Raw genomic sequence first — 26,264 nt, 5'->3', positions numbered from 1 at the left:
CGGGGCACTGAGTGTGTGGCCTGCACCCGGAGGCCAGGACCACCCACTGGTGCTCCCCATCGGCTGGCCCCTCACCTGCCACCCCAGTGGGTTGATGACTTTTGCTGTAGCCTGTGGAATTCGATCTTTGGAGATGCTTTAAGGCTGAGCCCATCTCAATGTCTGTTCTGTGACCCACACCTACAGCTCAGCTCTGGAAGACATGTGACCCCGATGCCTCAGGCACCTTCCGAAGTTGCCTTCCTGAGGCTCTGGGAGACCTGCCTCACCACCTGGTTAGTCTTGAGATCCCATAGGCACCTTTTCCCAAGCAACTGCTTTGACTGTTCTGAGGCCCCACTCCCCCTTGAGCACCCCCACCATCACCACTGCCATGACACCCCTCTACCTTTCTCCTTTCAGTTTCCCTGCCCTCTTTCTTGAGATCCTTTGTCCCAGCTCCTAGGTTGAGGTCCTGGCTGCATAGGCAAGGTCTAAAACTAGACTATTCTTCCTCACCTGCCTCATTGTATCCTAATAAATCCAATGAACTTCCCAGCTCCAGAGCGGGAACCGTGACCTTCTTGCAAAATTCCTCACCAATCTCCATGTGGTTGCTGCACACCTGGAACTGGGTCTGGTCTCTCGGCTCCTGGAGGCCCATGCCCTCTTTGGTGAGAGGTGGCTTCTCTGAGATCTGGGCTTCCTGGGTGTGTTCATGGGGGGGCCTTCTCCGGGGGAGGTATAATGCAAAGAACAGTTAAATTTCTATTCTAGGTTAAAAATGCCAAGAGGGTAAGCAAGAGATTTTCAGGGGACCTTCTGCCCAGATCTCTTAGACCAAAGGTTCCCAAACTTTATTTAATAGGCATCAAATTACCTAAGATTGTTGTTCAAACTGCAGATCTCTGGGTCCCCAGATTCTGGATCCCTCAGTCTGGAGCAGGGCCTAAGGCTTTGTACTTCTAATAGGCATTCCTGACATGGGGTCAGAAGACTTTGAGACGACATTTTAGACACACTGTCTGACATACTTGGTTAATGGAGTGAATGGGGTCCTGGCTACCTCTCCAGTGACACTCTGCTTCTTTTCCATAGCTTCCTCAGTTCCTGAAGAGGAACCAAGTCTTCCTGAGACTGACACTGCTGTGTTTCACACCTTCCTGAGGCAGCAGGCTCCAGTCCTCAACCAGTACCCCCTGCTCCTGCCCCAGCAGGCAGCCAACCAGCCTCGGGACTCGCCTCTTTGCCACCAGGCCCCCCAGCTCTCCCAGCGGTGGCACCTCCAGCACATGCTACGATGGCTTAATAAACCCCACACCGTGGAGGGCCAGCAGAGGTAAGGCCCTTGGCCCCAGATGCTGGTAAGCCCACCAGAGAGCAAGCTACAGTCCTTTCTGAAACTGGAGAAAAAAGGACAGACCAGAGTCACCGTGGAGAGGGGGATTCGGGCACAAAAATCCAAACATGACTTTCCGTTCGCTTCCTTCCCTGAATTCCCCATTTCTTCCCTTTCTTCCTCCTCTCTCTAGCTCCAGCCTGTCTTTGACAGTTTCCTCATCCCCCACAGCAGTAGCCCTCTCCCCCAGGGGGCAAAGAGCTGCTGTAGGCACCGCCAATGGGATGGTTTACCTGTTGGACCTGAAAACCTGGCAGGTATGACACTCAAGGCAGGCAGAGGTTGCCTCCAGAAAAAGCCTCACAGACTACCATGAAGCCTTAGGCAAGCTAGCCCTACCTGTCATCACCCTGTTTGATTTGGCAACTTTTATTCCCTCACATCAGATCAAAAGCTTAGTTACAAAATCAGTACCGCTTTCCAAACATTTGCTGCACACCTTCCGTTCAAGGTTGTACTGAGGCTGTACTGCACTAAGCATCACAAGGAAAACAGAGCTAGGACATTATCTTTGCCCACCAAGTGGTCAGTTTTGTTGAAAGATATGGCATACAAGGAGAAGGGAACCAAACATAGCCATGTGACATAGACAAGGGACAGACCCTCCTCAGACCCATCAAAGTTTTCTGTGACTTGGAGATACATATGGGGTTTGGAGTAGGGGAGAAGATGTGGCCCCACTTGAACCCGAGCTTGGCCGACATCTGGAGTTGGACCCAACGCTTTTCACTTTTAACACGCATTCCTGGAGTGGGGACGGGGCCATACTTTCTCCAGCCCTTCTTGCCTTGGCCTCCTTTTTGGGTGGGGCCTGGAGTGCTAGACCCTGGGGTCAAGGGAGTGTCCTGAGCATGCTTCCCTGACTATTCTCACAGGAGGAGAAGTCTTTGGTGAGCGGCTGTGATGGTGTGTCCTCTTGCTCATTCCTCTCAGACAGTACCCTCTTTCTTACTGCCTTTGACGGGCTTCTGGAGCTCTGGGACCTGAAGGAAGGTTGTCGGTAAGGGGTCCCTCCCTCATCTCTTGGAGTGCGGGCCTTCCCTGCTTATGAGGATCCCCCAGAGGAGGGAGGTCCGGGGCCCCCAGAGCCTGACTTTGTCTCCCTGGGGTAGGGTGCTCCAGACCAAGGCTCACCAGTACCAAATCACCGGGTGCTGCCTCAGCCCAGACCGCCGGCTGTTGGCCACTGTGTGCCTGGGAGGATGCCTAAAGGTAATGACCAAGGGGCTGTGGTAGTCAAAGTGGCCCTAACTGCCAAGTCAGCCCCGTGAACTTGTTTTCTTTGTGAGGCAGAACTGCTGACTGCTTGGCCTGGGGAGGCCTTTCCTGCTGAGGGCAGGGGACTGGACAAGGTGGCTTCTGGGACTGAGAAGCTCAGGCATCTATGCTCAGTATCTAGATTCCTCTCCTTTTCTCTCCTTCAGCTGTGGGACACAGTCCGCGGGCAACTGTCCTTCGAGCACACCTGTCCCAGGCCCCTGAACTGCATTGCTTTCCACCCAGAGGGGCAGGTGATAGCTGCAGGCAGCTGGGCTGGCAGTTTTGGCTTCTTCCACGTGGATGGGCTCAAAGCTATCAAGGTGAGGGGGCGCCGGGGTGGCTTAGTCGGTTAGGCGTCCGACTTTCGCTTAGGTCATGGTCTCGCGGTTCGTGGGTTCGAGCCCCGCGTCGGGCTCTGTGCTGACTGCCAGCTCGGAGCCTGGAGCCTGTTTCAGTCTGTGTCTCCCTCTCTCTCTGACCCTCCCCTGCTCACGCTGTCTCTCTCTCTCTCTCTCCTAGAAATAAATAAAACATAAAAAAAAAAAAAAAAAAAAATTTAAAAAAAAAAAAGCTATCAAGGTGAGATGGGTCCTGTGTAGCCGTGCAGTAGAAAGCTCAAGAGGGAGGGAGCAGCAGATGTGGAGTGATGGACACCCACATTCTGTTTCACTTTGGGCTTATGTGGAGAGCAGGTCCTGATGTTTCCATTTCTCCCTCCTCACATAGGAACTGGGAGCCCCGGGAGCCTCTGTCCGTACCTTGGCGTTCAATGTGCCTGGGCGGGTTGTGGCTGTGGGTCGGCTGGACGGGATGGTGGAGCTGTGGTCCTGGCATGAGGGGGCACGGCTGGCTGCCTTCCCTGCCCACCATGGCACTGTGGCCACTGCCCTTTTCCTGCGTACTGGGTGCCAGTTACTGACAGCCGGAGAAGACGGCAAGGTCAGGTTGCAGAGGGCTGGTGGTGGGTTCTGTGGAAGGGGTAGGCAAGGCAGGGAATACTTGGGTGAGGGTGGAGACAGGGAAGGAGCTTAGCTGGTGCAAGCTACAGGGAGAGCGGTGTAGGCGTATGCATGGGCAGCTGTCTGGAGAAGACTCTTTGGGAGGAGGACTTTCATGGGAGTGGCTGTCACTCTGGGGGTGGAAGTGGTGGTATCTTCAAGTCCTGTTCTTGGTCCTCAGGTTCAGGTGTGGTCCGGATCTCTGGGTCATCCCCGGGGGTGCCTTGGTTCCCTTCCCCTCTCTCCTGCCCTGTCTGTGGCTGTCAACCCAGATGGCGATCAAGTGGCTGTTGGGTACCGAGCAGATGGCATCAAGATCTATAAAATTGCTTCAGGTACTGAAGAGAGGGAGGATAGGGTGTTTGAGCCTTTGGAAACAGCCTTCCCACCCTGAACTCCCTTGGAATGTCTTGCTCTGTGTTGTTTGGTCATTCTCTAGGTTCCCCGGGGGCCCAGTGTCACACACTAGATGTGGCAGTGTCCGCGCTGGCCTGGCTCAGCCCTGAGGTGTTGGTGAGTGGTGCAGAAGATGGGTCCCTGCGAGGCTGGCATCTCAAGGAAAGTTCCCTTCAGTCCCTCTGGCTCTTGTCCAGATACCGGAAACCCGTGTTGGGATTGGCCACCTCCAACGAACTCTTGGCGTCTGCCTCAGGTACTGCGGGGCAGTGGGTAGCTTTCTTTTAAATATGCTAATAGCTTCCCTCAAGTTATATGTGTGTGCATACAAGAAAATATACACACATACTCTTTTTTTTTTTTTTTTTAACAACTTTGAAAATGCTTTTAAATGCATTTATCTTACATTAGCAGTCTAGACTGTTTCTTCTTATTTCCTAACCCTGTTTCTGGGACCTCTTTGCAATCCCTATTATCCTTTGAGTTTCTGCCCAGTGGGACACTTTGCTTTGTGGAGTGACGTTCCCTTATGAGGAGAGATGTTGAGGTGAAAATGAGGAGAGAGGCCTTAGTCCTCTCCAGGTAGGAAGGTTGGTCCAAGTGACAGTGGACACTTGAGAAGAGGAGGGTCTGGAGGTGTTGCAGGGAGTTAGACAGCTGAAGAGCGAGAGCCGGGAGTGCCTGATATTCCTGTCCCGTGAACTCATATGATGACCAACCCCTGCTTTCCACAGCCTCTGACTCACTGATATTCTCCCTGGAGCTGTACTCTGGGACATCGCCTTCACCCCACATGATTGCCTTTGTCTTTGGGGTCCTGTCACACTTCCTCTCCCAGAGAATCTTCCTTTCTCCTTATCTCCATTGCAGAAGATTTCACAGTGCGGCTCTGGCCAAAGCAATTGCTGATACTTCCCCAAAAGGCAGAAGACTTTCCCTGTGGCACTGAGCTCCGGGGACATGAGGGGCCTGTAAGCTGCTGTAGCTTCAGCACCGATGGAGGCAGGCTGGCCACTGGGGGCAGGGACCGGGTGAGCCACAAGGGTCTTCCCTCCTTGGGCCTCAGAGTCCTCAACAGCCCATTACCCATTGCTCCCTAAGGTATTTTGCTTTGCCACACATCTCCTATGCCACATTTGCCCACCACCCCTTCCTTGATACTCCCTTTCCCTTTAAAATTTCTTGCCCCAATGGGGCGCCTGCGTGGCTCAGTCGTTTAAGCGACCAACTTCGGTTCAGGTCATGATCTCACGGTTCATGGGTTCAAGGCCCGCATCAGGCTCTGTGCTGACAGCTGGCTCAGAGCCTGGAGCCTGCTTCAGATTCTGTGTCTCCCCTCTCTGTGGCTCTCCCCTACTCATGCTCTGTCTCTGTCTCTCTTAAAAATAAATAAAAAACATTTAAAAAAAAATAAAAAATAAAATTTCTTGCCCCGAGTGCCCCTGGTGTTCCTACCTCCCTCCTATGGTCCTGACTGCCTCTCTTGGTACCTATCCAGAGTCTCTTCTGCTGGGATGTGCGGATGCCCAAAGCCCCTGTTCTGATTTGCTCCTTCTCTGCCTGTCACCGTGACTGGGTCACTGGCTGTGCCTGGACCAAAGACAACCTACTGGTAAGGGAAGAGGTGGGGGTGGGGCAGAGCTCAGCAGGGTTCCTGGGAGAGAACAACACTGTCCATCTCATCCTATTTCCAACACCCATTTATAATAATAGTAATAGCTGACATTTACTGAGCACTTAGTATGTGCCAGGAATTGAACTAAACTCTTTGTATGTCTTGCATCTTTTAGTCTTTACAACTCCTTGTAAAGCAGATACTACTATTATCTCTTTCACAAACAAGGATATAGAGCTCAGATAGATTAAAGAACATTTCTAAAGTCATGTAAATTATGAAGCTGAACCAGTAGACATAAGAAAGCCCATGCACTTGGGGTACTTGGGTGGCTCAATCAGTTAAGCATCTGACTTGGTTTCAGCTCAGGTCATGATCTCACAGTTTGTGAGTCTGAGCCCCACGTGGGGTTCTGTGCTGACAGTGCAGAGCCTGCTTGAGATTCTCTCTCTCCCTCTTTCTCTGCCCCTCCCCTGCTCAAGCTTTGCCTCTCTCAAAACAAATAAACATTTAAAAAAGAAGAAAAGAAAGCCCATGCTCTTAACAAGAACACAAACTGTTTCTCTAAGGACTTAGGATGCCCTGTCCCTGCAGTAAGGCTACTGCTGTGATTTCTTTAGTCCTAAGGCAAAAAACAAAAAACAGAAAAACAACTCAAATTATGGACTCAAGGTTGATGAAGCCTAGTGTTCCAGTGCAGAGTCCGTATATTATTCTCAAGAAGAGATGAGAAAGGAGTAGCAGTTGAATAAACTTGTCAGAGTCTGCTCTATCCTTGCCTTTTAAGCTGGATCTTTTCTTGGCATTGCAGACTTTTCACCTTTGTCTGGGTTTGTTGACTGACATTATGTTAATAACAGGGCCAATAGCCACTATTCACTCAGTGCTTAGTATGTACCAGGCAGTGTGCTAAGTCCTAAGTCCAGGCAGGTGCATTAGCCCCATAGCAGCCATATGAGAGAGATACACTGTTGTGTTGTTCCGTATTGAATAGATAAGAATCCTAAGGCTTAGAGACATGAACTTGCCCCAGGTCACAAAATAAATAATGGCAGAGCTAGGATTTGAACCCAGGACATCCTAAGTTCTTAATCACAAACCTTACTACTCCTCCTCCCCAATATTATAAACATACAAAAATTCTGGAGGCTTGCTGATAACCGCACTCCTCTAACCTCTGACTCTGCAGGTCTCCTGCTCCAGCGATGGCTCTGTGGGGCTATGGGACCCAGAACTCAAACAGCAACTTGGCCAGTTCCTAGGTCATCAGAGTGCTGTCAGCGCCGTGGTGGCCGTGGTGAGAAGGCAGAGGAGAGCTCAGTGGGGGCCCTAGGAAAGCTAAGGAGGCTTTGGGACACTGGGTGCTGTGCATATCTAATCTCAAAGGTAAAAGAAGTATAAAGAATGAGATACTCAGGCCTGGATTAGAGCAGGACTAGGGTATTGAGGCTGAGGGTTGGTGTGAGGGGAGGGAGAGGGCAGCTTAGTATCTGGACCTCATGCAGAATTGCAGTCCTGAGCCACCCACCCGAGTTTTCCTCACTCTTTGACAATGCCTAAGCCTTTAGTGGTCTGCCTTCACCTCCGTGGCAGGAGTCACACTCCCCATACACTGTTCAGTGGGACTCTGTTCTGATCCTGTGCTCTGGGGCAGGAAGAACACGTGGTATCTGTGGGCCGAGATGGGACCTTGAAAGTGTGGGACCATCAGGGCATAGAGCTGACGAGCATCCCTGCTCACTCAGGACCGATCAGCCACTGTGCGGCTGCCTTGGAGCCCCGGCCAGGTAAGGGATTGTCGGCCCCCTTTCCTCCCCTTCGCCCATGCTTCCTCCCTTCTTCTGACTTAGTCTCTGTGCCTTATCAGCTGGGCAGCCTGGGTCAGAGCTTCTAGTGGTGACTGTTGGACTGGATGGGGCCACACAGTTGTGGCATCCACTCTTGGTGAGTTCCCTGAAAGGACTGGGGTGGGAGGAGTGGAGAGGGTATAGTGGAATAGCCTTCTGTTGTGTTGACATTGCTGACCACCGGCCCACCTCCAGCCTTTCCTCCTAGGTGTTTCTTCTTCTTCTTTTTTTTAAGTGTTTATTTATTTTTAAGAGAGAGAAGGTGGGGAGGGGCAGAGAGAGGGAGACACAGAATCCAAAACAGGCTCCAGCTTTTGAGCTGTCAGCACATAGCCTGATGTGGGGCTCGAACCCATGAACTGTAAGATCATGATGACCTGAGCTAAAGTCAGACGCTTAACCGACTGAACCACCCAGCGCCCCCCCTTCTAGGTGTTTCAAACACACACCCTCCTGGGACACAGTGGTCCAATCAGTGCAGCTGCTGTTTCAGAGACCTCAGGCCTCCTGTTGACTACCTCAGAGGATGGTTCCATTCGGCTCTGGCAGGTACCTAAGGAAGCAGGTGAGTGAGGCATGGAGCGAGGCAACGTATGAAAGAGGGGTGTGTTAGTGGGACCATGAAAGTCAGGGTGGCCTGATACCTCCTCTTATATCCCACTAGTGGTCCAGCTTCTAACACATCACTTTCTTCCTTCTCCAGATGACAGGTATACGCCCAGGAGTCCTATAGCCATCACTGCTGTGGCCTGGGCCCCAGATGGTTCTATGGCAGTGTCTGGGAATCAAACCGGGGAACTAACCTTGTGGCACGGAGCTAAGGCCGTGGCAACAGCACAGGTGCGTTGAGGCATCCTCAGCTCCTTGTCTATGTGAGTTCTGCCCTGCCTGTGCATGCAGTGGCACATGCTAGGGTAAGAGGCTGCATAGATGTCTGGGAGGGGAAGGAAGGTTACTCCTGGCTCCTCAGGAAGACTGAAATGGACCTGTTATGTTCACAAGGCTCCAGGCCGCATCAGTGCTCTGATCTGGTACTCGGCACACACCTTGATTGTTCTCAGTGCTAATGAAAAGGTCAGCGAGTGGCAAGTGGAACTGCAGAAGGGTTCGACACCGAGAAATTTCAGGTGAAAGGGGCCAGCTGGGTTAATGTGATACCATGGTGCTCCCCTTACATCCAGGATTTTGTACAAATCACTCCACTTCTGAACTCTACTTCACCTCTACTTCTGAACTAGGTCAACAGGATGTTAATAAGTGGGGAAAAGACCCTGGGAAATTGTTTTTGGTTCCTCATCATGTCAATTTAACAGACTGAACCACCCAGGCACCCCCTGGTTAAGTTTATTTTTATTTATTTGGAGAGAGAGAGAGAGAGAGAGAGAGCAGGGGAGGGGCAGAGAGAGAGGGAGACAGAATCCCAAGCAGGCTTCACGCTGTCAGGCAGAGCCAAATGCAGGGCTTGAACCCACGAACTGTGAGATCATGTCCTGAGCCAAAATCAAGAGTTAGACGCTTAACTGAGTCACCCAGGCGTCCCTGAAATTACCTTTTAATTAAGGAAGCACAGTAGAGGAATGTGCACTTAAGTAAACCACCAGAAACATGCAGAGTGATTAGTGCTATAAGGAAAAGAGAGACATATAATTCCTGGGGGTGCAGGATTTGAGATATTTATAGTTTACAGAAGAATTGCTATTTGAGCTTGGTCTTAAAGGATGAGCAGGAATTTTCTAGACCCATAAGGGAAGGGAATAGTGTTTCAGGAAAAGGAAGTAGCATTAACAGAAATCAAGGAGGCATGAGAGGGCATCATATATTCTGGGCACAGCCAAGTCTTTGGGTTCCTGGTGAGATAGGGGCGGCAGTGTCAGGGAATTGGATTGAAAAGATAAAACTGGGGCCAGGTTGTGGAGGGCACAGTGCTAAGAATTTTGAGCAGAATAATGATCTGAAATTGAGGAAGAGGATTCTAGTGGCAGTATGGAGGATAGATAGTACAGGAGAGATGTGAAGGGCAGGGAGATCACCTGTACAGCAGTTGTTCTAGTCCAGGGAAGACATAATGTGGGCCCTGAGCCAGGCAGTGGGATACTAAGGGGGGATGGAGGTTTAGGCATGTGTTACAAGTAGAATCCATAGTGCTTATCATTCAGAAGGGAAGGAAAAGACAGAAATGTAAGAGAGTCCTAGTTTGGGCAGGTAAGGAGGTGGTGATAATGAATACTGATAAAAGAAGAAAAACAGAAAGGGGAAGAGAATTTGTAGTGAAGGTAATGAATTGTGTTTGTACTTCACTCCTGAGGAATTCATGGGGAGCAGAGGAGCCTGAGAGAGTCAGACTAAAATAGGAACTTTCTGTCCCATATACCTTTTTTGCGCTCCAGTCTTCACCTGAACCGAGTTCTGTTGGAGAACTTAGGGTTCCTGACAGGTGTGGCCCTGGCCCCAGACGGTCACTCCCTCATCTTGGCCAAAGCAGATTTGGAGTTGCTGCACGTGAAGCCAGGGGATGCTCCCTCTGTAATCTGGTACGTTCCAAAATGCTGTTTGCTCTTAGGCTACAGAAAGAGGAAAAGTGGGTTGGTGGTTACCCTGAAGTTTGGTGTCACTTAGAACAAAATACTGGAATCTTACAGAGAGATGTTTATGGGTTTACCTTCTTTCTTTCTTACAAACCAGGAGCGGCTTTTCAGAATATTCTATGATGTTGTCTACCCATCAAGACTATGGTGTGTTTTTCCTGCAGCCGGGGAAGTCTGGAGTTCTTTATTTCATCGTAAGTCCTATATGAGTGTATGTTAAAATGAACATTTTATTCAGGGCCAAAATATATATATATATATTTATATAATATAAAATATCATATTTTTTTAATATTTATTTTTGGGAGAGTGCAAATGAGGGAGGGGCAGAGAAAGGAGGGATAGAGGATCTGAAGCAGGCTCTGCCCTGACAGGCTGACAGAGTCCAATGTGGGTCTCAAACTCACAAACTGCAAGATTCCTACCTGAGCCAAAGTCAGATGCTCAACAGACTGAGCCACCCAGGTGCCCCCAGGACCAATATTTTTAAAACCTTGGGGCCACGATTGAGGATAAGAGGAAAGGAAAGGCATTGGTTCCAAATTCCCTTCTCTTCCTTCAACTGGAGCATTTTATAGGGGGTTTCAGCTTTCCTAGGAGGTTTTCTTTTTGATACAAAACAAGGATTCTAGTGTTAAAAAGATCACGGGAAACCACCAAAATAGGAGTTTTCTTAATTGAATTTTTTCATGTCTCTCTTGCCTTGCCACAGTGCAAGTACTGATATCTGGAACAGAACAGACGTATCTCATTGACATTACGTTGGGTGAAAGAGGGCAGACACAGAAGGGCACATGCTCCATGATTCCATCCAAATGAAGTTAAAGAACAAGCAAAAGTCACTCACAATGACAACTCAGAATGTTGTTGGCGCAGGGGGGTGGGGGGCTCTGGCATTGATACAGGGAAGGGGCGTGAAGGCAAGTTTCCAGGGTGATGGAAATGTTCTGCAGTTTGATCTGGACAGTGATTGCATGGATGTGTACATGTGTGAAAATTCATTGAGACATACATTTAAGATTTATGAAACTCTACTGTATCTAAATTATAGTTAAGAAAAGTCCTGACCAGCCCAGAGCAGAAAAGAGTTGCTTTGGCTGGGTAGGTGGGTAGGGTCAAGTGCCATGAGGAGGCTAAACAAAATGAGCCATCCTTTCACAGAGGCAAAAGGAATCAGGAGAGTTTGAAGACAGCCTGGAATTTAATCTCACCTTGGAGAATCCAAATGGAACCCTACTGTTGATAACTCAGGCCAAACCTGAATCTGGTGAGTGTGATGAGTAGATCAAAGGAGTCTGGAGATGCCTTGTGTAGGATGGATGGTAGGTCCTTCAAAGCTGGAAACCTAGTTCTAACCTCTGCCCTTGAAATGGCAGAGTCATCATATTTGTGTGCCAGCTCTGATGGGATGCTATTGAAATTCGCCAAATGCACCCAGGAAGGAGAATGGGACACAGGTGACATCTGGCAGAAAGAAGCAGAAATGCCTGAAACCCAAACTCCAGGGACAGAGCCATCTACGAATGACAGCACAGATAGCTGGTCACCACCCCCACAGCTAAAGACGCAGCAGCGTAGAAAGGTGAGTTTGAGGGAAAGGTCACAAATAGAGGGGAGGAGCATCTAGGGCTGACAGACTGATGCTTCCTTGACAGAGGAGGGCCCACTGAAAGCTCACCATACTTCTACTTTCCCTCCAAGATTCACTCAGCCTCTGTCACAGCTCTCCATGTGCTGCCTGGGCTGCTGGTGACAGCCTCAAAGGACAGAGATGTTAAGCTGTGGGAGAGACCCAGTATGCAACTGGTAAGTGTGTATGTGTGCAAGAAGGGCTAAAGGATGTCATAAGAGAGCAAACTTAGGGGAAGAGTGTGCAAAAGATGAAAATTCTGGTTTCTTCTGTCTTTGCTATGATGTGCAACTGACCTGCATCCAAATTAAAGGCATTAATGTTTAAAGGCAAATGTGAAGGGCGACTGGGTGGCTCAGTCAGTTAGGCATTGGACTTCAGCTCAGGTCATGATCTCACAGTTCATGAGTTCGAGCTTGGTGTCGGGCTCTGTGTTGACATCTCAGAGCCTGGAGCCTGCTTCATTTTCTGTGTCTCCCTCTCTCTCTGCCCCTACCCTGCTTGCACTCTGTCTTTGTCTCTCTCAAAAGTAAATAAACATTTAAAAAAAATTTTAAGGCATTAGTGTGAGAGATAAGTTAGTAAGGAGGCCTAGGCTTGTAGCCCTCATCTCCCACTTTTCTGTTCCCCATTGTAGCTGGGTCTGTTCCAGTGCGAAGGGGCTGTGAGCTGCCTGGAACCTTGGCTGGGCCCTAACTCCACCCTGCAACTCGCAGTGGGAGACTCACAGGGCAATGTGTACTTTCTGTCCTGGGAATGAAGATGTGCTACTCAGGGCAGAGACACCGCTTGTGCTAGACATACAAAGCCTGAAGGTACCAGTGGCTACTTTCTTGATTAAATTTTAAAAATAAAGTGTCAGAAAACTTCAAGTGCAGTCCTGTGTTCTGAAGTGGATGTGGACTAAGAATATGGACATTCTAATTTTTTTTTCTGATTTAACATTAATCCTTATTAGAACCACAAGAAAGAGAGCCAGATTTTTAGTTGATATTCTTTGAAACCAGGCATTAGAAATCTTGTATCGTTTGCTGGCCTCAGGATCCTGGGGGAACCATACCATTCCTGCCAGGAGGAGGGCTGAGTGATGTTGGCCAGCACTTAGTTTGAACAGAGAGCTGAAGACCTCTCACTTAGTCAAGAAAAAATAAGAGGGGCACCTGGGTGGCTCAGTTGGTTAAGTATCTGACTCTTGATTTCGGCTCAGGTCATGATCTTATAATCTTATGTGAGATCAAGCCCTGTGTCAAGCTCTAGACTGATAATGTGGAGCCTACTTGGGATTCTCTCTCTCTCTCTCTCTCTCTCTCTCTCAATAAATAAATAAAATAAAAATAAATAAATAAATAAATAAAACTTAAAAAAAAAAAAAAAGGGAAGAAAGCATAAGAGAAGGAAGAGTGAGTTGAAAGTGTCCAGTCAGGGCATTTAGAGAGACATTGAGGCTCCACTCATAGAAACAGCATCTTCTATGCAGAACTACCTGCCTAGCTGAGAGGTGAAAAGCCGGGGCACCAAAAGTAGAACGAGACTTCTGGCTTTCACACCCTCTGACAGAGCAGCAGCAGCCATTTGACTTGCACACATTCATCAATATAGTAATTCACATTCTTGGAAGAAATCACAAAAGTGTATCTCTCAAATCCAAGTTCACACACATTAAAATGAATGAAAAGGTGGAACAGTCATACCCATTGCCTCACCTCGACTGTGATCCTTTTAAGCTCTAGAACCTTATTTTCCTGTAATTCTATCTTATGAGAGAAGAAGTTCCCTGAGTTCCTTCCTAAGGGTTACGGAAAGGTTAAAGATCTTCTGTCTCAAGAATTCAAGGACTTGTATATTAGAAGCCAAGATTTTGTCGTGGGTTGGTAGGGTTCTCTTAAAGAAATACCACTGCACTCTGATCTAGAAATGAGTTTTGAGGACTTTGGGAGTTGAGGGGTACTGAATTTTATTCTCAGTTTACCCTGATTCTGGGTCTTACATGGAGAAATCACCAGAGGGACTTTTACCTTATTTCTACCAATGCCTCATGCTCTCCCTCAGCCAGAGAAAAAGACGTAAGAAATGCCATCGGCTGATGTTTTAATCATAGGTCATGCTTCTGTTTTTTCTCATGTGCCTCATGCAAAGGCTCTAAAAATACCTTCTAGACCACCTACTCCATATACCTTGTGACTAGGAGTCCAAATTAGGGTTATTTGAAATTTATGATTTATAATACTACCTAGAAACGCTAGAGATCCATGGCATGGCATCATCCTAAAAGTTGCTGGTTTCAATTTTTGGCCTTTTCCTACCCTGAAAGCATGGGCCAGGGACAGGATGAAGCCCTAGATGTGTCTCTTCTATGCTCTAAAAATTCTATAAAAGCAACCCAATCAAAGGCTAGAGGAATGGGGATATAGAAAATTAAAAGGCTAACTTGACCTTTGCTCAATAGACTCAGCTTTATTGGCCAGGCCTCCTTGAAGGGTTTTTTCCATCTTTCTTCTCTTGTAGATGGATGGCAAGGTCACAGTATAATTGCTGTGAGTGACAATAAGCAGAGACTCTAGGTAAAAGTAAGTATGTTCCCAAGGGAGTTCAGGTTTTAGTTTAAACATCTTCTCAGTTCTTATGATTAAAAAGAAATTCAGTGTTTCCTAGTATCTGGATGAGTTCCACAGTTAGAGCCATTGGATTGTGGGATCATAGAACATCAGAGCAGTCTTCTCTCCATCCACAAAAACACATTTTTCATATACCAAATTTTTTTTTTATCTATCTACCTATTTTTATACATGTTTATACCTATACACAATCTGTTTTGAAATTGAGAGCAGAGCTACTCAAAGTTTGGTTTGTAAACTAGTGCCAGTCCACAAATTATTAATGGTTCACAATAAGTACAGAAATTGAGAGTCAGCATTTAGAAATTGCTATAGGAATTGGAACAGTAATCTTATATATCTGACAAATTTAATAATAAAAACTGAAGAATTTAGCCCAGATTTCATCTGGCCAATTAAATAAGTATCAGTAATGAAGACATTTTTTGAGGAAGAGTAACAAGGTAATACTTGCACTATTGGGTCAGTAAAAGAACAATCAAGCTAGACTTACTGAACACTTAGCACATTAAATGTTTCACCCATCATGACCCATCTAGTTCTTACAATATCCCCAAGCAGTAGACACCATTACTGTTCCTATCTTATAGACAGGGAGAAGGAGGCATGAAGATTTGAACTCAGGCAGTCTTGTTCCAAGTCCATGCTTTTAGCTACTTTGTTACTCAGTTTCTCTCAAGTAGTGTGTATATATATATATACATATATATATATACACCTTACACAGCCATGTTACATTTATCAAAACTAAGCAATTAACATTGATACAATATTATTAACTACAGACATGATTTGGATTTCCCATTTTCCACCATCCATAATATAACATTGCATTTATTCATCCTGTCTCCTTAGTCTCCCCCAATTGTGAGTTTTTCAGTCTTTCTGTAACCTTGACACTTTTGAAGACTACAGCGTTATAGAATGTTTTTCAGTTTGGCTTTATCTCACGTTTTCTCATGAGTGGAATCAGACTGTGGATTTAAGGGAAGAATAAAAGATATGATACGCCTTTCATGTTACATATCTGAAGCACATGATATCAACATGACTTCTTACTGGTGATGCTAATTTTGATCACTTTAAAAAAATTTTTTTTTTGGTGCACCTGGGTGGCTCAGTTGGTTAAGCATCCAACTTCAGCTCTGGTCATGATCTTGTGGTTCGTGAGTTTGAGGCCTGCATGACCAGAGCTGTCAGCACAGAGCCTGGTGCCTACTTCAGATTCTGTGTCTCCCTCTTTCTCCACCCATCCCCTGCTCAGTCTATCTCTCTCTCTCTCTCTCTCAAAAATAAATATTTAAAAAAAATTCCCTTCCATTCTTTGTTGAATGTTTATCATGAAAGGGTGTTGGATTTTGCCAAATGCCTTTCCTGTAGCTCATGAGATGGTCATGTGACTTTTGCCGTACCCTGATTGATTTGCATATGTTGAACCAACCTTGCATTCCTTTGATAAATCTCACTTCATCATGGTGTATCATCCTTTTTATGTTACTGGTTTAGGCTTGGTAGCATTTTATTGTGCACCCATATTCTTTTTTGTTTTTTTTTTTTAATGTTTTATTTATTTTTAGGAGAGAGAGAGAGACAGCGTGAGCAGGGGAGGGTCAGAGAGAGAGGGAGTCACAGGCTGAAACAGGCTCCAGGCTCTGAGCTGGCAGTCAGCACAGAGCCCGACGCGGGGCTCGAACCCACGAACCGCGAGATCATGACCTAAGTGAAAAAACGGACACTTAACCAACTAAGCCACCCAGGCGCCCCTGTGCACCCATATTCTTAAGGAACGTTGGTCTATAGTTTTCTTTCCTGGTGATATCTTTATTGATTTTGTTTTCATATTGCTGCTTAGAATGAGTTGGGAAATATTCTCTTCTACTTTTTGGAGAAGTATGTAGTCTAGTTTTAGCAGCAGCACAGTATTTCAGTGAGTGAATATATTTAACTAGTTCCTTTCCTAGGGATCTTTTTGCATATAACAATGCTACACTGACATCATCTATATAAACACGTACATCTGTGGTTTTTAAATCAAAGGGTATGTACATTTTAAGTTTTTTTTTTTAATGTTTATTTTATTTATTTCTAGGAGAGAGAGAGTGACAGCGTGAGCAGGGGAGGGTCAGAGAGAGAGGGAGTCACAGACTCTGAAACAGGCTCCAGGCTCTGAGCTGGCAGTCAGCACAGAGCCCGACGCGGGGCTCGAACCCACTAACTGTGAGATCATGACCTAAGTGAAAGTCGGACACTTAACCGACTAAGCCACCCAGGCGCCCCCATTTTAAGTTTTGATTGGTAATTTGACTTCTAAAAAGTTGCAGGCTACTGTTTTCATTTAAATAACCTTCATTGTTATCTAATGAAGTATGGTTTTGTCTGTATGTATCTCTGTATTGCATGTGTTTACAAATAATCAGGAAGTCTTTGGATCTGACCTGGACTTTGATACTTCTTAAATGGAGCAGGGTATGTCAAAATTCATTCTACTTCTCTCCTTTCCTTCCTGAGATGTATTTAGGCTTAGTGACAAGTCCTCTAAGTGCTTCCAGATTTTTGGACATCTGCTGAGTCCTAGGATAAGTGGTGGGAGACCTGGTCTGCAGTTGGTAAATGGGGGGAAAAGTCAAGTTAGAAGATTTGGATGGGAACAGGGAACAATTCAGCCTCTGTTGTCTCTACCCTTCTTGTAATAACATCCCACAAACTCCAGTTTGCATAAAAATTGAATTAAGAGGGGGAAAAACATCAGTCTCCATTAGCATCCTTCAATGCACAGAAGCTATTCTGCTATGAAGGAACAGGATTGTGAGTAACTTGCAGCTATTGTGGGATACATAGAACAGTATCCTGAAAATGAAGAAGTACGAACGTGAGAAGTAGGTGTTGGAGAAGTTGAGCCCACAGAAGCCAGTGGTAGATTTGTGCAATTTTTATTACATAAAATATCAGAAAACTCAAAAGTACAACACAGCCCATTTTCTTGTTTGAAGATCACATCTTATCCGGGTTATTTACCATTGACATTTACCACAGCTGCAGGAAATTAAACCGAACCTTTAGAAGGTATCGCATACGGACTTGGTTGGGGCTATAGACAATGAATTCATTGTAGTTGAGGGTATAACCCTCTGGATTCAGAATTCCTGTGTCACTTGCTGGTCCTAAGGGTACTGTACTCCCATTCCTGCCAAGTAGAAGAAAGTGTGTCAACATTGGCATCTGGGTCAGAAGTTAGAACACAGAAAGTAGAGTCTTATCCAACCAAAAGGAGTCTTCTTGCCCTCTAGGCTCTGAGTACTTACAGGGTGATGAAGGAAGCAGGACTGGGAGCCATCTTGCCCAGTCCCTTGGTGCTATGTTTGCCCTGAAGTAATCTTTCTGCCTCAGGATTGGCCTCTAGTAGCTCATTACACTGACCTAGAGCTACCTGCAAAGCAAAAGATCTTTGAACACTCACATCTACTGAGAACTGGATGGCTCTAAGATCAAACAGAAAATCCCATCAGTACTTTCTTCCCCCTATCTCTGCAGACAAATGGAATGAAAATTGCCCTTCATCCCCTCTCAAGTTCTCCCAGGTGTACTTCTTGGTTCTGGAGTCAAGCTATTCTCTTTGGAGAAACAGGAACTCATAATAAACTAGAGATCATAAATGTGTTCATCTCACCTCTGATAAAAGCAGCAGTCCGGTATCCTTTACACGAGAAGCAAAACAGTAATTGGCACTCTTAGAAGACATGTCGGCAAAGTAGATTCCTTTCCCAAACTGAAATAGATCAACAACCATGAAAGTCAGCTGCTTAACACATTGTGTTAGAAAGGAGGCCTATACCACTAACCCCGTGTTTCCCTTATCTTAAACACTATATAGACCCTTCTCCATTTCCGCTTGCAGTTTTGTTCCAGAGAAGGCAGGTATATTGGTGAGTCTCTCCTTCCTGAGGGAGTAGATGGGATATCTTTAGGAATTTAAAGGAAGAGGGACATAATAAGAAATGTTAGGGTCATCAGTGAGATGGTTTAATTCTTGGGAAGGGTGCTACCTAATCCTAATCTAGAAAAACAAGAGGAAAAAAAAAAGGACTTAGGAAAATTATTGTATCCTTTACCCCTGTGCCTCCTTCCAGGATTCAGTTTCTACTCACCATGTACCCTGTGATGGGAGCCTCAGGTGGAGCAATTCGAAGTCCATGGCTCAGAATTCCCACCCAGTTACTAAGTCTGGAGCCATGCCATAGCAGCATCCTAGGGAAAAGCCATTATTATTGTCTCCTGTTGCTCTCCAGCAGGAATAGGCCATAAGCACAAAAAAGCCATTTTCTGCCATTTTCCAGAAGTCCAATAACTGACTGAACGTTAGGCAGAGGAATGTCTTTCCAAACCCAAAGCTAGACTCAGACCTGTTAGGAAGGTCCTCTCTGAAGGCTTCTTTTTCACCCTCCTTCTCTACTTGAAAAACATCCAGCAAGGTCATGGTATAGTCCCTGTGTGTGGGAGCATGAGTAGACTGTAGGTACTGGGAAATCACCTGTGAAAAGAAATGAAAGAAATGGCTGATATGGACTCTACAAGAGACCAGCCTGAGATGAAGGACCTCAGGGCTCCAGGTAAAAACTGGCAGACTTCCTGCTCCCTATTGGTCTCACAAGGCAGTGAGAGAGCTCTACCTTCCCCAGTTCCTGGTACACAGAAACTCTCTATGTAAAAGTTTGCTCTTAACCAGAAGCAGTGAGACAACAGTGGGTTTAGGAGGATGGGTCTTAAAGGTAGGAAAATACCTGATCATTTTTCTTACTTTGAACTCATGACTTTCATGGTCTAAGGGGTGCAAGGCACAATGCAGTTTCCTATAGTGCTGGTCCAATGGGTGTTCTGGGCTTTGCAGCTCTGTCTTCACAAGCTTAATGGCAATTTCAATGTCTCCCAAAGCCTGGCAAGATGAGAGACAGGATCAATGTGTAGGAACTTGGGAACAGGATGTTAATATTTCCCAATCCACGCATGGTCTCACCTCTAGTAGCTGTACTTTGTCTGACAGCTCTTTTTCTGTCCGGATTAATGGAGGGGTACGGAGTCTAAGAACAAAGATGTAATTCATCATCAGTTCTCTGATGTGTGGCCAAAGGCAGGTGACTAAAAGTAACAGACTAAAGATAGGTTCTTTAGAAAATAAGTATAAAAAACTGGGGTTTTTCAAGTGAGGGAGAATCTGTAAAGAGACTTTAACTTCCAAATATATAAAGAGAGTTTATATATATACTCTGAGAAGGATAAAATAAACATACTGTATAGATTTTGACATTTGGGACTAGAACTAAAATTCTTTTTTATGGGTTCCTTCCACTTAAATATATATAATTTTCAGATGTAGATCTTTATAATTTGACATCTGTATATACTACAAAGTGATCCCAAGTCCAGTTACCATCCCTCACCATACTGTTGACCTCCTTCACCCATTTTGCCCACCCCCAACTGCCTTCCTCTGTCTGGTTCTCTGTATCTGTGAATTAGTTTTTGTTTTTTTAGATTCCACATAAGTGAAATCATATGGTATTTTTCTTTCTCTGTTGACTTACTTTGCTCAGCAAAATACTCTCAAGACCCATCCATTCATTTTGTGGCAAATGGAAAGATTTCATTCTTTTTATGGTTGAGTAGTATTCCATTGTATAAATATACCACATCTTTTTTACCCATTTGTCTGTCAGTGGACACTTAGGTTGTTTCCATACATTGCCTATTGTAAATAATGCTGCAATGAACATAAAGATGCATATATCTTTCCAAATTGATGTGTTCATATTCTTCACATAAATACCCAGATGTGGAATAGATGGGCCATATAGTAGTTCTATTCTTAATATTCTGAGGAATCTCCATACTGTTTTTCCTAGTGGCTGTGCTTATTTACAATTCTACCAACAATGTATGAGAGTTTGCTTTTATAAACCTACAATCGTTTGAATTAGGGAGTTATATGTCTGAAGGTATTTTACTTGTTGGTTAGAGAGCTAGAACCATTTTCTTTTGGATAACTTCCATTTGGTCAGAAAATATGGTTGTAATCAGGTCAGGAGATTGCATTCCAAACTTGTAAGCTGACTAAATAGGCTATCTCTAAATCATTTTGGCTCTGTATCTATCCAAGATGATTATTTCATTAGAAATGAATAATTATAATAAAAGATTATAGTTGCTGCTCAGTGATACAGGGGATATGGTTAGGCAGAAGACCAAAGAGAAGTAATAGCACAGGCCTCACCCAAAGTCATGTGGGATCCTGGTGTAGAATTCATTGCATGCTTCTAGGAGAGCTCGTCCATGCTGGCCAGCCCGAATACAATCTTCAATCTTCTTAAGAGACTGGTAGCCCGCCTTGATTTGTGCTGCTGTCAGCTTCCCTGCAGGCCCAGCCAAAGATCATCAGACCCTACAACTGGGGTCTTACCCTGTAAACTGTATTCATATGCCTACCCAACAAAGACTCCCACCTCTCAACTTTCAAAACAGCTTCACTTCCCCTCACACTACCTCTTACCCCAGATCTCCTTTCCTTCATTCACACTATCAGCAAGCTTTAAATCATGAAGGTGACTAAATATCTTATGAATGGAACTAGGAAATATAAACAGGAAACGTAGGATAGAATCTGAAGTCCTACCGAGCGGGGCTTTCTTGGTGTCATATTTCATTTCCACCATCATCTCTTCCATGGCCCGGACATTACAGATCAACTCTATCAGCTCCTGTACACGAAGATCTAGCTGTGATTCTGGTTTCAAGGGGGATTTAGGAGATTCCTTTTTTGTTTCCTCTTCATTCTGCAGCCAAAAGAAAAGAAAAATATGACAGTATCTATTCTGAGGTTCCTGCAAGGGTTGGCTCTACACTATTCCTGGCAGGTGAACATCAATCAGCCTCTGCTACACCACAGGTTCATTCCATTATTAACCTAGTTAGAGTACTCGATGTGATTCCACCTTCTACTCCTACATCTGCCTCCCATAGTTAAACACTCAGAATAAGTCTAAAAGGCTCTCCTGATACACTGGTAAGTATGTAAAGATAGCTATTATGTCTCATATCTTCTCATCTTAAAACAACTAAGACGTTTACATTTTTCAGATACTGTATGTAACAGTTTTCAGCATCCTGGTTGCATCTCAATTTGTCAAAATTATTATTTTTTTATTGGTATGGTATATACTGGTAGCATATAACCAGAAGTGAAAACAACTTTAAATACAGTTTCGTCACTGTGACTATCTATACTCCTTTCTTGATCCATACATTAAACTTCAGGACCTAAGATTTTATAAGATCCATACTAGACAGTAGAGACTAGAAAGCATTTTCTATCTTCATTCTATTGTCCCTTTAAGATGACAAAGATCCGTGAAAGTTACTCCTGAGGGAACTGTTATCTTCAGTTAGGTGGTGAACAGCAAGACTCAAGGCAGCCTGTCTGCTCTAGTCTAGCACCTGATCTAAGCTATTCTACTAGACTTCACCTTGGTTAAGAGGAAGCAGTCTCTCCCCAAACGTGTAGTCAAAGTTTACCTGTGCATTGGTGGCATAGTCCATTTCCAGCATATCGTATTTTCCAGGCACTTTCTTAAACTTCTCACGATCCTCCCAATTGTTTTTTGTTTTGTCAAGGAATCTGTAGAGTCCACGACGGTGAGAAAAATCTTACAAATAAGGGTATACTAGGAATGGGCTTATAATTGTTTCCTTAGAACATCCCCAAACTATGTCATTTTTTTCCCCCGAACTATTTCTTAGAACTCTTTTATACCCAACTTCCCACAAATCTGGATTCTAAGTTAGGATCCTGAATAGAAATAAAAACTCTGGAGACAAAGGGAACAAAAAGATGGGGGGAAAAAAGGGCCACTGAACTTCTCAAAAGCCCCCAAATACGACACAAGCCATTGAGATTTTAAACAAAAGATCCCTATCTGCTCCTTTTCTCTGACAGATTCTCAGAGACTACAGAAAGCTCTGCATCCACATCATAGTGAAAGAATTTTTAAAACTCTAGCTGCAGTATTCTCATCCCACCCATTTGGGTTTCCCAAGTTTCCTAAATTGTTGGTCATGTGTTAATTATATTAAGTTCTTCTGTTTTTAGCTAATTTCAACATTAGGTGATATAATCACTAACTAAGAAGGCAGTTTGGTGTTCCAGTCACAGAATGTCACAGTGGAAATACATTACCATTGAGGCCAAATCACACTTCCTATAAAATTCTTAAAGAAGACACATCCAAGAAGAATGGTATTTTTTTGGTACTCACTTCTTATGAAAGATTTCCTTGGCTTTGCTGAGGTCCCCTGAACAAGCCACCAAGCTGTGCTGACCCATTTTCCCCACTGCAAAGTAAATGCAACACGTAAGATGGTTTTCTGCCAATCCAAGAAGAGTTCTCTCCCGTAACAAGCCAGCTCTCTAAGGTCTCCCTACTTAGCCTGTGACAAATGGGCAGGAAGGGGAGGAGAGCTGAACGGGTCCAGGAAACTGATCCTGTTGATATTAGTTACCTACTAACTCCCACAGTCCCTTAGCAGCATTTGCAGACCAATTGCAGGACACTTCCCAGCCTCAACAGGCTACTTTAGTTTTTCCAGTGGAAACTTCAAAATGTGGATGCTTGCTATTGCATTTGAAAGCCCCTCCCAGGTTACAGAACCTCCATTCTACCAATTGAAACCCAGAGGATCTTATGTTTACTCACTAAGCTGCTTCTGGCTTTCTGAATGACAAATCAGAAAATCCATAATCAAAGTCATTACCCCGGCCCCATCTCATCCAAACACTGAAGTGCCTCTGGGCATCATCTTCTAACAGCTGAATCAAATAGTACTTGTTGTTGTTGAACTGAAGATTAGTCTACGATGAGAGAAATATGAACATAGGAGAGAAGTTTACAAATGGAAGCCAATAAACGATGATTCTTCCTTGGTCACAGGTACCAGTAATTGCTGTAAGGAAGAGACTAATGTAAGGCTAATATAAGGGACTTCAGAATTAAAGATCTGGGCATTGGGACACTATCATCAGTAATTATCAAGAAGAAATTCCCATAAAGAGAATAGCTCCTCACTTTACCTGATTTAGCATGACATCATAGACATCCTTCCCTTCACAGTACACATGGGCCTAGAGAGAAAAGGAAAAAAATTGACATCAGTATAGTCTGAGTCCTAATGAGATCCTAAGCAATGCTCTAAATTTTCTTCTGCCTCAAAGTGTCATTCTCCAGCACTACCAACAGCCATCTATCTTCCAGGGGAAAAAATGCAAAAGTATGTTCTTCTATACATAACCTGTTATTCCTATAATGAAAACACGTTGCTTTTTTTGTAATTACAGAAAAACAAATGATTCTGACAGTTAAAGAAAACCTGCTCCAGAGGAAGCCTTTCTTCTATATTCTTCAAATCCTTTTCACATTTATCAGTAACTAATGCCATACCAGGGCAGTTTCTCATTAGAACAGAGATGGTTTTTCCTTGATAATAGTATCATTTTCTAATTGAGAAAGAGAATGAGGTGTCTCCACCACTCCCATCTCGTAGCCTTGGAGAAAATTAATCACTAGTAGTAGTTTGGAAAGGGCTCCTAAAATGAATACTAGCAGTGTTCTGGACAGGAATACAAGTAACAAATGAACAACTGCTTTCTGAAAAACCAATGGGCAGAGGAATCTCTCACCTTCCCCACTTTGGCTGTGCACTCCGGGTCCACAGGAGCTTTGCCCTTTAACAGCAAAGTCTTCACTGACTCTGAGGAAAGACAGATATGTACTACAGCTACTTGTATGAGAATCAAAAATAGCTATCATGTCATGATTAACTTTGCCCTCCCCAAGAAATCCTGATCTACTCAGGTCTCAATCTGTCTAAACTACACGAAACTAAAGATTCTGAGAAAGTAGGTGAGTACTGTGCTACACCCAAAGGATAGAATATTAATTATATCTTCGAGAAAGGAAGAAGTAAGAGTGGAAAGAGCAAGACATCCCTCACCCTCAGCCCTCCCAGCCTCCCATAGACACTCTTGCTAACCCGTGTCTTCCCTGGCCTCCCACTTGAAGCTGACCTTGTTTGTCTTCCATCCTGTCATTATTGGCCTTTCTTCCTGTCACAGGCTCCTTCTTTACCCCCTGCCTTTCACATCTTCGAGTCTTCTTTGCAGGAGGTGGGTCTTCCGTAGCTATGCTGCTATTAACTCTTCCGGCTTTGTCTAATGCTACAGAAGCTATGGGCATGAAGAATGGGCAAAGAACCGAAAGAAATAATGAGTACCCGCTGAACATGCTCCTACTTTGAAAAAACATCATCTTTTCAAAGAAATGGCTCAAGATGGTTTTGTAAATTTACAAAGAAATAACAACTGCATACCACTGTTCTTGATAATAGTCTGAGAAATCACTTCCTAAACTGCTATTCTAGCCAAATATTAAACTAAACTGAACTTAAATAAAAATTAAATAAAATGGAGTCCCAAGGGCTCTTGTGAGCTCATAGCCCAAGGCAAGAGTCTCATAGCGTGCTTATCTCTATTTACTTGTGCCCCCAAACTTTCTCAATACCTATCCTCAAACTACCTAAGGTGATATGAGATTATGGTTAGCAGAGTGCTCTGGAGTTTGTCTCTAGCCCCCCCGGCACTAGCGCCCTGTGTCTTCTGGCTGTGAAATCTTGTAGAAGTTATTTCATCTCTTTGTACCTCAGTTGTCCCCACTGTAAAATCCAGAGGATGACAACAATAGTATATAAAAACATAATTCACAGAGTATGTTATCCCATCTCTCATCAGTTCTAAAAACTGAATTTTACTATCTCTGAAACTGGGATGCATCCTACAGTGGATGACATACAAGCAATGAATCCCGTGTTAGTTGGAAGCATTTTTCCTTTCTTAGAGATACATAATGATGCACCTTACAATTAAAATTTTTAACTGGATGACATCAGGTGTTTAAAATAGTGCTGGCACTGTTACTAGATATCTACAAGCAAGCCCTTTATACCCAATTCTGTAATTCAAAAAGCTCTGACAACCGAAATTTTAAACGTTTTGCACTTAAACTAGCTTGATAGCTAAGGGCGGGTCAAGGGGCGACGGAAGGGGAGGGGCCAGAGCAGAGCTCACCGTTCCCCTTCAGACTCCCCACCCCTCCGCACTAGCCCCCCATGTGCTCCGAACCTCGCGTCCGGCCGCTGCGAGTACCCCGCCGCCGGGCCGCCATGGAATCAGAACTTGGACGTCATCAACCCTCTCCCAGGTATCGCCCGCCTCGAGTCACAAGGCGGGAACACAGTGCGCGTGCGTCCTGGCTAGAAGACATTTGCAAAGGACAGGGGTGGTACGCTTCTCTATATTTGCATGTTGCTGTGTGTTGTGGGAAGTCACCATAACTGTGAAATGCCTTTAGATATGGGAGCCTTATAAACGCTCAGCGGTACCTCCCTCTCCCATAGGGCGGAGGGAAGCTCATCGGTGGGGCTACGAGCTGAGTGCATTTGCGTCACTCTATCCCATGTCCCCTGGGAAGGTCTGAGACTAGGGCCATAGAGCGGCCCTAACAGGGTCCTCCCTGAGTCTCGGGGAGGTGAGTTCCCAGAGAACGGGGCTCCGTGCGAGGGCAGACTGGGCAGGAGATGCCACGGACCCCGCCTTCCGGGAGGGGCCTGGCGGATGCCTCCTTAGCCGGAGCTTGGAAAAGACTCACGGCCAGCGAAGTGAGTTCAATGGCTGAGGTGAGGTACCCCCTAGCGGGGGGGGCCTCATAACCCAATTCAGACTACTCTCCCCCGTCCTCTTTTGGGGGGGGGGGAAACGCAATTGAAAAAAATTGGGCGGGCATGAAAAGCAGGACAAGGAGAGTTAAAATTACAAATTCTAGAATAGAAAGCTCTAATAGTGGA

General features: G+C 45.1%; 2 protein-coding genes across 4 annotated transcripts in view; one reads left to right on the top strand and one right to left on the bottom strand.

The window, feature by feature from the left end:
* Positions 1-12,581, top strand: part of TEP1 (telomerase associated protein 1) — a 37,922-nt gene extending 25,341 nt beyond the window's left edge. For 2 of the 3 annotated variants that reach the window (XM_039224137.1, XM_039224135.1), the window contains exons 32-55: positions 187-275; positions 539-653; positions 1,078-1,318; positions 1,512-1,635; positions 2,254-2,378; positions 2,491-2,590; positions 2,803-2,958; positions 3,365-3,577; positions 3,818-3,971; positions 4,076-4,288; positions 4,903-5,063; positions 5,531-5,644; positions 6,837-6,944; positions 7,302-7,434; positions 7,515-7,591; positions 7,927-8,059; positions 8,198-8,334; positions 8,497-8,621; positions 9,882-10,025; positions 10,177-10,273; positions 11,241-11,346; positions 11,456-11,661; positions 11,781-11,885; positions 12,347-12,581. In XM_039224137.1, the coding sequence (XP_039080068.1) occupies positions 187-275; positions 539-653; positions 1,078-1,318; positions 1,512-1,635; positions 2,254-2,378; positions 2,491-2,590; positions 2,803-2,958; positions 3,365-3,577; positions 3,818-3,971; positions 4,076-4,288; positions 4,903-5,063; positions 5,531-5,644; positions 6,837-6,944; positions 7,302-7,434; positions 7,515-7,591; positions 7,927-8,059; positions 8,198-8,334; positions 8,497-8,621; positions 9,882-10,025; positions 10,177-10,273; positions 11,241-11,346; positions 11,456-11,661; positions 11,781-11,885; positions 12,347-12,469 (3,299 nt within the window). In that variant the 3' untranslated portion in view covers positions 12,470-12,581. The remainder of the gene's footprint in view (positions 1-186; positions 276-538; positions 654-1,077; positions 1,319-1,511; positions 1,636-2,253; positions 2,379-2,490; positions 2,591-2,802; positions 2,959-3,364; positions 3,578-3,817; positions 3,972-4,075; positions 4,289-4,902; positions 5,064-5,530; positions 5,645-6,836; positions 6,945-7,301; positions 7,435-7,514; positions 7,592-7,926; positions 8,060-8,197; positions 8,335-8,496; positions 8,622-9,881; positions 10,026-10,176; positions 10,274-11,240; positions 11,347-11,455; positions 11,662-11,780; positions 11,886-12,346) is intronic. The other variant, XM_039224136.1, reaches the window with a different exon arrangement.
* A 4,523-nt stretch (positions 12,582-17,104) lies between these two features.
* PARP2 (poly(ADP-ribose) polymerase 2) lies at positions 17,105-25,662 on the bottom strand. Its single transcript, XM_039224138.1, has 16 exons — positions 25,543-25,662; positions 24,433-24,591; positions 24,046-24,116; positions 23,440-23,490; positions 23,124-23,220; positions 22,628-22,703; positions 21,888-21,990; positions 20,989-21,148; positions 20,590-20,728; positions 19,336-19,399; positions 19,120-19,254; positions 18,725-18,852; positions 18,470-18,569; positions 17,992-18,090; positions 17,627-17,751; positions 17,105-17,508 (listed from the first exon to the last, which is right to left on the bottom strand). The coding sequence occupies exons 1-16, from the start codon at positions 25,583-25,585 to the stop codon at positions 17,349-17,351; spliced, it is 1,710 nt and encodes a 569-aa protein (XP_039080069.1). The 5' UTR covers positions 25,586-25,662; the 3' UTR covers positions 17,105-17,348.
* Between the last annotated feature and the right edge of the window lie 602 nt (positions 25,663-26,264).

This window comes from Hyaena hyaena, unplaced genomic scaffold (genome assembly GCF_003009895.1).
Source record: "Hyaena hyaena isolate Hyena2069 unplaced genomic scaffold, ASM300989v1 scaffold_1539, whole genome shotgun sequence".
Taxonomy (NCBI): Eukaryota; Metazoa; Chordata; class Mammalia; order Carnivora; family Hyaenidae; genus Hyaena; species Hyaena hyaena.
Note: the sequence above shows the minus strand (reverse complement) of the source record. Positions and strands in the feature narration are given on the sequence as shown.